An 11,160-nucleotide genomic window follows, 5' to 3' on the forward strand; every position below is an offset into this window, starting at 1 on the left:
GGAACAGGAGAATCGACGTTTCGGGCATTTAACCTGCTGGACCAACTTTCCTCATTCCTGAAGAAGGGCTAATGCCCGAAATGTCGATTCTCCTGTTCCCTAGATGCTGCCTGACCTGCTGCGCTTTTCCAGCAACACATTTCCATCTCTGATCTCCAGCATCTGCAGACCTCACTTTCTCCTATTATTAAGTTGGATAAGGTTCAGAAGAGATTTACCAGAACGTTGCCAGGACTGGAGGGTTTGAGTTATAAGCAGAGGCTGGATAGGCTGGGACTTACTTAACTGGAACATGACAGATTGAGGTGCAGCCTTATAGAGGTTTATAAAATCAGAATAGGTGACTAGCAGGTGTCTTTCCCCCTAGAGTGAGGGATTTTAAGACTGGGGGCATATTTTTAAGGTGAGAGGAGAAAGATTTAAAAAAGACATGAGGGCCGGTTACGCAGTGCGTTGTTCTTATGTGGAACGATCTTCCAGAGGAAGGGATGGATGCGAATGCAGTTATGTTTAAAAGGAATTCAGATAATTAAATTAGATTAGACTACTTACAGTGTGGAAACAGGCCCTTCGGCCCAACAAGTCCACAGCGACCCACTGAAGCACAACCTACCCAGACCCATTCCCCTACATTTACCTCTTCACCTAACACTATGGGCAATTTAGCATGGCCAATTCACCTAACCTGCACATTTTTAGACCGTGGGAGGAAACCCACGCAGACACGGGGAGAATATGGGCGGCACGGTGGCACAGTGGTTAGCACTGCTGCCTCACAGCGCCAGAGATCCGGGTTCAATTCCCGACTCAGGCGACTGACTGTGTGGAGTTTGCACATTCTCCCCGTGTCTGCTTGGGTTTCCTCCGGGTGCTCCGGTTTCCTCCCACAGTCCAAAGATGTGCAGGTCAGGTGAATTGGCCCTGCCAAATTGCCCGTAGTGTTAGGTAAGGGGTAAATGTAGGGGTATGGGTGGGTTGCGCTTCGGCGGGGCGGTGTGGACTTGTTGGGCCGAAGGGCCTGTTTCCACACTGTAACTAATCTAATCTAATATGCAAACTCCACACAGTCAATCGCCTGAGGCGGGATTTGAACCCAGGTCTCTGGCACTGTGAGGCAGCAGTGCTAACCACTGTGCCACCCACAAAATGATATGAACAAGAAATGTTTGAAGGGATATGGGCCATGTACATGCAGTTTTGACTAGTTTAGTTTGGGGTTATGTTCACCATGGACTGGTTGGACCGAAGTATCTGTTTCCATGCTGCATCACTCTATGACTGTATAACTTATAAACATTTCAATTAAGGGAATTCGATATAGTGTCAATGATTTTGATAACTGGACTGCTTATTGGTGTGTTCTCGGTTTTTATTCTTTACGCACTGTTTATCAAGTATAAATGGAGGTTATTTTGTTGAACACTGTATGATGTTCGAAAGTGCACACTAACATTTCTAATGCAGTTGATCTCCCATAGTATTGCTCACAGGAGGCTTGAGAACTTGATGTTTGAGAAGGAAACTATCTTCTGTGGCATTGTCCGTGATTGGTGTGTGGATGTGTTGTTTCAGCAAGGAAGAGGAGCTGTGGAAGTGAGAAACTGTGGGAGTTGTGCATAGTTTGGGGAATGTAATGATTAGCTGAGAAATGTGGACACTTGGAGATTGGTAGGGAGTACTGAAAGGGCATGAAGGGAAATGAGGAGGACTAAATTGGGGCAATGAGCATTTGCAGTGACTGGTGCACGTTGGTGAAGAAACAAAGATGACCAAGTTCAGACAAAGAAAGAAATTGCTTGTGAGTAGCTGATACTATACCATGTGTCAACTGTGTACTCTCACTAATGCGTTACTAGGTTTTGGGTTCAAGACCCAGCTGCACTATTAGCTGGTCATTATCATATATTTGGGGAGTTTGTTATATTCAAACTGGCAGTTGAAATTCCAACAGGACCACCTGTCAAAGTACTTCATTGACTGTAGAACACTTCAGGACATCCAGTTATCATGAAATATACTATTTAATTGAATGTCTTTCTTTTTCTGAAGGTTGTAAAAGGGAAGAAAGACACTGGGAGGTTGGGACATTGTTGTCCTGTGAAAGAATAGCTTTGAGTGGAGAAAACACAGAGAATGTGGAGAGACCAGCATCTGCAGCACCTTGGAGTGAGAAACAGTGAACTCTTCGAGTCCAGTATAAATCTTCTTCAGAACTGACCTGCTGAGTTTCTCCAGCATTCTCTGTGTTTGGTTTAGTTTTTCAGCATCCACAGTATTTTGCTTTTATTTGAACTTTGAGGGTTCTTGATTTCAACCCACAGATAATTCAGAGAGGAGAAACCATGCCTCGGAATCATTAAACCATACAGCACAGTAGGAGATCATTTGGTCTATTGGGTTGCCACAAGATATTTGACAGAATAATCTAATTAGCCCCACAGTCCTGCAAGTTTGATTACCCAATCTATGGCTGCATTTCTTTAGGGGTTGGAAACAAATGCTAGCCTAGTCAAGACGTTAATGGAATGTTGGCCTTCAGATCTACATGGTTGGAGTACAGGGATGTAGATATTATGCTGCAGTTATACAAAACCTTAGAGTAGAGTCATAGAGTCATAGAGATGTACAGCATGGAAACAGACCCTTCGGTCAAACCCATCCATGCCGACCAGATATCCCAACCCAATCTAGTCCCACCTGCCAGCACCCGGCCCATATCCCTCCAAACCCTTCCTATTCACATGCCCATCCAAATGCCTCTTAAATGTTGCAATTGTACCAGCCTCCACCACATCCTCTGGCAGCTCATTCTATACACGTACCACCCTCCGCGTGAAAAAGTTGCCCCTTAGGTCTCTTTTATATCTTTCCCTTCTCACCGTAAACCTATGCCCTCTAGTTCTGGACTCCCCGGCCCCAGGGAAAAGACTTTGTTTATTTATCTTATCCATGCCCCTCATAATTTTGTAAACCTCTATAAGGTCACCCCTCAGCCTCTGACGCTCCAGGGAAAACAGCCCCAGCCTGTTCAGACTCTCCCTGTAGCTCAGATCCTCCAACCCTGGCAACATCCTTGTAAATCTTTTCTTTGTCTATTTTTCCTATCCCTGCCCCTCATAATTTTGTAAACCTCTATAAGGTCACCTCTCAGCCTCTGACGCGCCAGGGAAAACAGCCCCAGCCTGTTCAGCCTCTCCCTGTCGCTCAGATCCTCCAACCTTGGCAACATCCTTGTAAATCTTTGCTGAACCCTTTCAAGTTTCGCAACATCTTTCCGATAGGAAGGAGACCAGAATTGCACACAATATTCCAACAGTGGCCTAACCAATGTCCTGTACAGCCGCAACATGACCTCCCAACCCCTATACTCAATACTCTGACCAATAAAGGAAAGCATACCAAACGCCTTCTTCACTATCCTATCTACCTGCGACTCCACTTTCAAGGAGCTATGAGCAGATCTGGGCATCACATCTTAGTAAGGCTTTGGCCTTGGAGGGAGTTCAATGCAAGTTTGCAAGGATTAAAGGGATGAAGTTATGAGGAGAGATTATTAAAATTGGGCCTTTATTATTTAGAATTGAGAATACTAAAGGAAGATCTATTCGAGGTCGTCAGGATATTAACGGGGAAAGACAGGGTAGATAATGATAAACCATTTCCACTTGGTGAAGATTCTAGAACTGGAGGCATTGACTTAGAATTAGGGCCAAGCCATTCAAGAGAGATGTTAGAAAATACTTCTACATGCAAAGGATAATAGTGGTTTGGAACTTTCTTCTTCAAATGGCGGTTGATACTAATTCTATTGTTAAATTTAATTAGAGTCTTTTTTAATTAAACAGGCCACAGATTAGCTATGATCTTTGTGAATGGCAGAGCAAGCTCGAGAGGCTGAATGGCCTACTCCTGTTCCTATGTTCCTGGTCAGCACTGTCCACATCCCATAAATTAATACATTTTTGAAATTGTAACGTAGAGGAATAGGAAATATAGTTAAGGAGAGCATTAAAACAGACAATGCTGAAAATGCACAACAGACCTAACAGACTGCATTCTATATCCCTCCAGCTCGTGGCTCCGTACTGAACAAGTCTCTAAGACTGTCATTGACCTCATGACCTTTGGTAACCCAGAACCATCTTTGTTTCTTCACATGTACCATTATCACGTGCTTGCTCTTTGCATCTTCGTTCCTTTTGTCATTTAATTTCTCCAGTCTTTCCCCATAACAATTGCCTTTTGCCTTTTTTACATTACTTACAGTGTGGAAACAGGCCCTTCGGCCCAACAAGTCCACACCACATGCCGAAGTGCAACCCACCCATCCCTATACCATTTTCCCTGCTTGTATATTTGTTAAAGCATTTACCTCATGAACAAAATCAGTAACTGTGATATTAACTCAATTGCTGTCTCCAGAAACACTGCTTGACTTGCTGAATATTTCCAGAATTTTCTGTTTTTATTTCAGATTTCCAGAACTGCAGTATAATGCTTTTCTAAAGTAAAGTCAAATGCAGCATTGTGCATTTTTTTATGAAAGCAACAGGTAGCATAAAAAAAACCTGTTCAGTTGGTGCTGAATTTAAGAATCACATTTGTTTCCTAGTTCTGCAAAGCATAGTGGGAATCCGATCTGAATTAGTTCAATTATAGTCATCAAATAATGAACATGCAAGGAGGGAAGGTAACAATGAACCTTAACTGTTTCCTGCAAGAAGAAAGTTCTTTTAAATATGTAACCCAAAATATCAGCATTAGCAAATCCTGTAGTTCAGACGACCATACCTGACACTCACAAACTTTAATTGCCTGAGCAATGCATGGAAATAGCTCATCTACTTTACTATAGAATAGAGCAAGATACAGATAATTCAGTTCAGATCAAGGTTATTCATCTCATTCAAAATGCATGCCTTTGCTTTCTGATGGTGACTAGGACTGATACGTTTGTCAGATGCTAACAAAATGGAGCTGAGGTAGAGAGGGTCAAGAGTGTCAAATTCCTACAATAGACGATTACCAACAATCTGTCTATGCCACCCACATTGATACGATGGTCAAGAAGTTACAACAACACCTTTTCTTCCTCAGGAGACTAAAGAAATTCAGTATGTCCATCAGGACCCTCACCAACTTTTATAGATGCACCAAAGAAAGAATTCTATCTGGGTGCATAATAGCTTGATATGGCAACTGCTCTGCACAGTACTGTAAGAAATTTCAGAGAGTTGTGAACACAGCCTAGTCCATCACACAAGCTGAGCTTCCACCCATTGACTCCGCCTACTCTTCTCACTACCTCTGAAAGGTAGCCAACACCATCAAAGACATCTCCCACCCCAGTTATAACTTGGTCCAACCTCTTCTGTCAGGCAAGATACAGTATCAAAGCTTAAACACAAGAAACAACAGGTTCAAGAACAGCTTCTTCTTCACTGTTATTAGACTTCAGAAAGGTCCTCTGAAATTTCAAATCTCATGTTGCTCTTGCTTTTTGTGCACCTTCCTTGCAACCATAACTTGGTAATCCTAGGTCTGTTCATCATCCTATAATCTTTGTATGCTATGATCCACCTGTAGTGCAAGCAAAACAAAATCTTTCACTGTACCTAGGTACATGTGACAATAATAAATCATATCAAATCAAATGATTAATTCCTACAATGTTCTTGTTTCTAGATCCAATAGAATGGAGTGTGGGCAATGTTCAGAAGTGGATTCTATGGACAGAGCATCAATACCGACTGCCACAAATTGGGAAATCTTTCCAGGAGCTCAGCGGCAAGGACCTGTGCTCCATGTCAGAAGAGGAATTCAGACAAAGATCGCCGATGTGCGGTGATATTTTGTATGCACACCTGGATATCTGGAAATCTGGTATGTACAAGGCAATAGTACAAGGCATGAACAGCCAATGCTCTTGTCTCCGCATTCATTTAACAGGCCTCTTATCCTTCCCCCAATTTTGGATAGCTGTAGTAGTTAAAGTACAATCCCTCCCTCGGTGAAAGTGAGGACTGCAGATACTGGAGATTAGAGTCAAGAGTGTGGTGCTGGAAAAGCACAGCAGGTCAGGCAGCATCCGAGGAGCAGGGGAGTTGACATTTTGGGCAAAAGCCCTTCATCAGGAATCCCATCCTGTTGCGTATACTTTACCTATGAGTGGGTCCAGGCAGCAATTGAAGAAAGTTGTTTAACTGTGGAGACATCACAGGCTAATATGGATTTACCTGACATCCACTTAATAGTCAAAAGCTGTTGGATCGAGATGGGAAAAAGGTTCAAAGGCTTGTTTTTCATCTCCTGACACACTTTGATCAATCTCATGGTCACTTGCTGACATTCCATCAGAAATCAGTTCACACAACACAAATTTCATTGAACTTTCAACTCTGTTGCTTTATCTTTGCTTAGCTTGGAAACAGCATTCCAGGTCATCTCTCCCATCCCCTCCCCCTGCAACTTATCCTCCACCCCAGTAAATTCTGCCCACCTTGTGATTTTATTGAAGTGTCACTTTGACATTCTGGCAGAGTGAGTGGTTACCCTATGCCAACCATGATATCCATCCCATCAGACTCCTTTCACAAGTTAATGCAGGCTTCATTGCCCTGGTTACTTGTGGTGGCAGTAAGTCCAAGCCACAGCTCGAATTATGTATAAATAACAGCCCACAGAATCAGCAGGGCACTCTGTTCCTTATCTGGATGGCAGCTAGTGTACAGTAGCTTGGAAGCCACCATTACGAACAGAGCACTTTAATTTTATGTTGGTGATTCCTAGAATTCTTTTCCATGACTTTATGAGCAGAGTTTCACAATATAAATAATTAACATCAATTGTAATGGAGACTGGTATCAGATTTAAGACTTGATAAGATCTATAAAGCTTGTGGTTATAAAAACAATGCTGGTAAACCTTATTATCATAAACCCTCATTACCAGTACAGTACTGCTGTTTGAAATGCCCCTTATGTACCAACTTTCTATTACAAATATTAATTGACATTATGGGACTTTTTACAACACAGGAGGTCATTCAACAATCTACCTGAGAAAGTTCTCTAAACACGTTATCCATGTTTTCCAGTTCTGAACTCTTTTCCACCTTTAAATTTTTTTTAGCTTTTCAATAATCTCCCTTTAAAAGCTATCAGTTTGGTCACTGTTTACTGTTTGTAAAAAGAATATCACAGCTGATTGTCTTGTTCCTATTTACCTCATTGTAACTTCCCATAACTTGAACTTACTCTCCTACATTGAATAGATTTCTCTAGCCTCTCCTCATTGCAATCTTATATGCTCTTACAAAGTCACATTATAAACCCTGCCATTATTCATGGCCTTCAATATAAATAATTTTGTTAAAGTAGTGCTATTGGAGCCAGTTCCATCATATTTTTATATTGCAAACCCTTTCCTTATTCTTATTACAAATCTCAGCATTATTAGACTTGTTCATTACAAATCTAGGTACTGTAGACTTTCTCACTATAAATCTATACATTTAGATGGATGATAAATATTAGAATAATTGTAAGTGCTTATTTATAAATCTCTATTACTTTTATTGACTAATAAGTAAGTAAAGGCTGCAGAGTCTGGGACTTCTTGCTTCAGAGCATAGCAGGTTCATGACGGGTATAGATAGAGTGAATGGTAGGTGTCTTTTCCCTAAGAATGGGGGATTTCAAGAATAGGGCATATTTTTAAGGTGAGATGAGAGAAATTTAAGAACGACATGAGGGGCAATTTTTTTTACACAGAGAGTGGTTTGGAATGATCTTCCAGAGGAAATGATGGATGCAGGCATAGTTACAACACTTAAAAGACATTAAGTAAGTACATGAATAGGAAAGGGTTGGAGGGACATGGCCCAGGAGCAGGCAGGTGGGACTAGATTAGTTTGGGATGATACTCAGCCTAGATTAGTCAGACTGAAATCTGTTTTCGTGTTGTATGACTTTATGTACGGTGACCAAATTCCTTGCCACAATTATATGACTCTGATTAGAATCTACAGTATTGTAAGAAATGCTTTAAGAAATCTTTGTTATTATAAACTCTGACGTTACACATTTCTCCATTATTAAAAGGCATTTTCATGGTCTTGAGTGAAGTTTCACTGTGATGGTTAAAGGACTTCAATGAAATGAATCTTAGATTTAAATAAAAGCCAATTGCGTTGGTTCCCACACATCTGTGCCCATTAGAATGGATTATTTTTTAATTACTTCATCAAAACATGAGGTTTTTCATTTGAAAATGTAATTGAATGATCTAAGGCATCGGCTGTACTGTGCCTGTGAACTTGTAAAGGGGCAACCCATAGGGCTGGCACCAACTGTGTGTGTCAGATTGACCACTCCATTGTTTTGTAACTCAAGCTACCACAGAAAGAACTGTTGGTGCGAGATGACCTCTTACTCAGTGATGAAATTGCGACTGCAACCAGCTGACCACTTAGTTGATTGCAAGTTTGTCATAATCAAGCAAGCAATATCGTTGGTTTCCAGCAATGGAAGAGAGTGTGAGCAACTGCACACCAGAAAGCATTCGCAGTATTATACCAGGGTGCATTGGCAAATTTACACCAAAGGAGGACGACTAGTTTTACGTAGGGGGTGTGAGCAACTTTGCAGCATAGCGGATGGAACTTTACAGAAGTGGGTATGAGTGAGCACCTTTACATCAAGGATTCTGAATGACTTTAAACTGGGGAGTGTGAACAAATTTACACCAGGGAGTACTGGTAAATTTACACCAGGGAATGCTAGTAACTTTACATCAGGAAGTGAGCAGCTTTAAGGCTGTGTGGATGAGTATCTTTATACCGGATGTGGGAGAAAATATGGGTCCCGGCCTCCCCATGACATGGCCACAAAACAGACAGCACAAAATGTCTGCACTTAGTCACGAAGCCTACCACAATGCCTCAAATTTTCCAAACCAGCCACCTCAGACATCACACATACCTGAGGACACGACTCATCCATCCCCAGACCAAGAGAATATACTTCTTCAGATTAACCAATAAAGATTCTCCCACTCCACAATAGCGCAGCACCTCTGATGTCCTTAGGGCACAGCTGCTCGCACTAGGAGTCAAGCCTTGACAAAGGGTACCCAGAGAATGAGGCACCAAAGGTACTTTGCTTGCTCCCTCAACAATACAAACACCTTGGTACCAGGATGAAACCCACTAACACCCACTCCAGCCAAGGATCGGAATCTCCTGAGTCAATTAAGAAACTCATTGTCAGACACTGGACACTTGAATCTTTTCAATGAATAAATTTTATTTCTCTTTGTTATACAACTCACACCATTGCCCAAAACTCACCCTTCATTGTTGTTAGGGTATAAAACTCCACTGGAGAAAGTGAGGTCTGCAGATGCTGGAGATCAGAGCTGAAAATGTGTTGCTGGAAAAGCGCAGCAGGTCAGGCAGCATCCAGGGAACAGGAGAATCGACGTTTCGGGCACAAGCCCTTCAGGCGGCTTGTGCCCGAAACGTCGATTCTCCTGTTCCCTGGATGCTGCCTGACCTGCTGCGCTTTTCCAGCAACACATTTTCAGCTATAAAACTCCACTGTATTCTCTGTTCAGAGAAGAAGCTGAGGTTCCTTCTGAACAGCCCATTCAGTGACTGTTTCAGTGGGGTCAAGTCTCTTCCACGATATCGCTGTTTGATCAATAAATCCTTGTCAGTCCTCAGTCTGATCTGTGTGTTTGTGTTCTCTGATTAATTGGGCTAAATTCTCCAACACCAGAGCATAATTATTTATCAGTGATTGTGATCAACCTTACACCAGGAAGTATGGGCAGTTTGATACTGTATTGTGTGAATAATTTTATACCACAGCTGTTAAGGGTCTATATGGTATTTAATGGTAATTGATCTGTAATGTATTGCATTAATCTGTTCACTGATCTTTGTAATTGTGCTGGATAGCTTCAGCCTACACAGTTAACTCCACAGACAGAAAGAATATTGAGGAAAGGAGATTACATACAAATTGAAACTTGAGTAAATTGTAAGATATTTTAAGTCATGTAAGTGAAGTGTTTTGGTTTAAAACTACTTCTATGTTGCCCTGACAGAAGTTAGATAAAGAAAATCTACATCAACTCAATCCAAATGTAACTATGTTCAGGTACGTTTAACTACAATGGGATCAGAAAGAGACAGTAAACTGGGCGAATTTGTTCCAGGTAAATTGAGAAGGTGTGTGTAGACAGTGGTCACTGTACTTATCTCTGCAACTGGAGGTCTAGATTCAAGTGCCATCTGTTATCGGGCTGTGCCATTACCTGCCTGAATGGGTTGATTAAACTGGTTTTGTTTTAATTGGAGCAGCAACGTAACCATCATTCCTGTTGGAATTTCTTCAGTTCTTCATTATCATGGATAGTAGGCTCAGATACCAACCCTGATGATGAGCTTATGCTCAAAATGTTGATTCTCCTGCTCCTCGGATGTTCCCTGACTGGCTGTGCTTTTTCAGCACCACACTCGTTGACTGAGATACCAATGATAGGCTCTAGTTCTGTGTAAAGCCTCATGTCAAGCTAGAGCCAAACTTTTCCAAGTACCTTGACAGTGGTGCCAGGTTCTCTGGCTGGCCTGCCAATGCATTGTGTGTAAGCCCATTTTTTCAGATTGTGACCCCACTGAAATCCTCATCCGAGTCTGTATTTGCAACATGGTGGCCGCAGCCTCTGGGCACCCAGTGGCAGTTCTGCCCCTTCCCCATGCCTGGTGACTCACCAGGTACAGATGCTGCTCCCCTGCTCCCCTCTGAAAAACACGCTGTGTTAGTCTCTGAGCTGCTGGCTGGAAATGCACAGTTTTCCTTCCTTACCAGTCTCCTGTACCTCTTGGACTTCAGGCTCATGCACTGGCTTGTTACCAAGTGACAGCTTCTGGGTATTGGAAAGTGCAAGATGGGGTGGGAGCCAGGGAAGCAAAAGGTGCATCTTTAGTTAGTACACCAAAGGAGATTGTGGTTTCAGGAGACTGTGGGACGTGAGAGGAGGGTTAAGGACAAAAACAAAAGGTTTGAATCCCATGTTCTTGACCCTGGCTGCACTAACGACTGCCTGTACCAGGGTGGGGGGGGGGGGGGGGAGATGGTGGAGGGGATGGAGTTT

At 42.3% G+C, this 11,160-nt stretch overlaps 1 protein-coding gene across 3 annotated transcripts in view; it reads left to right on the top strand.

Moving 5' to 3' along the window:
- The window catches only part of LOC122563270 (SAM pointed domain-containing Ets transcription factor), a 92,789-nt gene that overhangs the window by 63,833 nt on the left and 17,796 nt on the right, over nt 1-11,160 (top strand). For all 3 annotated transcript variants that reach the window (XM_043716944.1, XM_043716946.1, XM_043716945.1), the window contains exon 3: nt 5,686-5,883. In XM_043716944.1, coding sequence (XP_043572879.1) covers nt 5,686-5,883 — 198 coding nt within the window. The remainder of the gene's footprint in view (nt 1-5,685; nt 5,884-11,160) is intronic.

This window comes from Chiloscyllium plagiosum, chromosome 26 (genome assembly GCF_004010195.1).
Source record: "Chiloscyllium plagiosum isolate BGI_BamShark_2017 chromosome 26, ASM401019v2, whole genome shotgun sequence".
NCBI classification, from domain to species: domain Eukaryota; kingdom Metazoa; phylum Chordata; class Chondrichthyes; order Orectolobiformes; family Hemiscylliidae; genus Chiloscyllium; species Chiloscyllium plagiosum.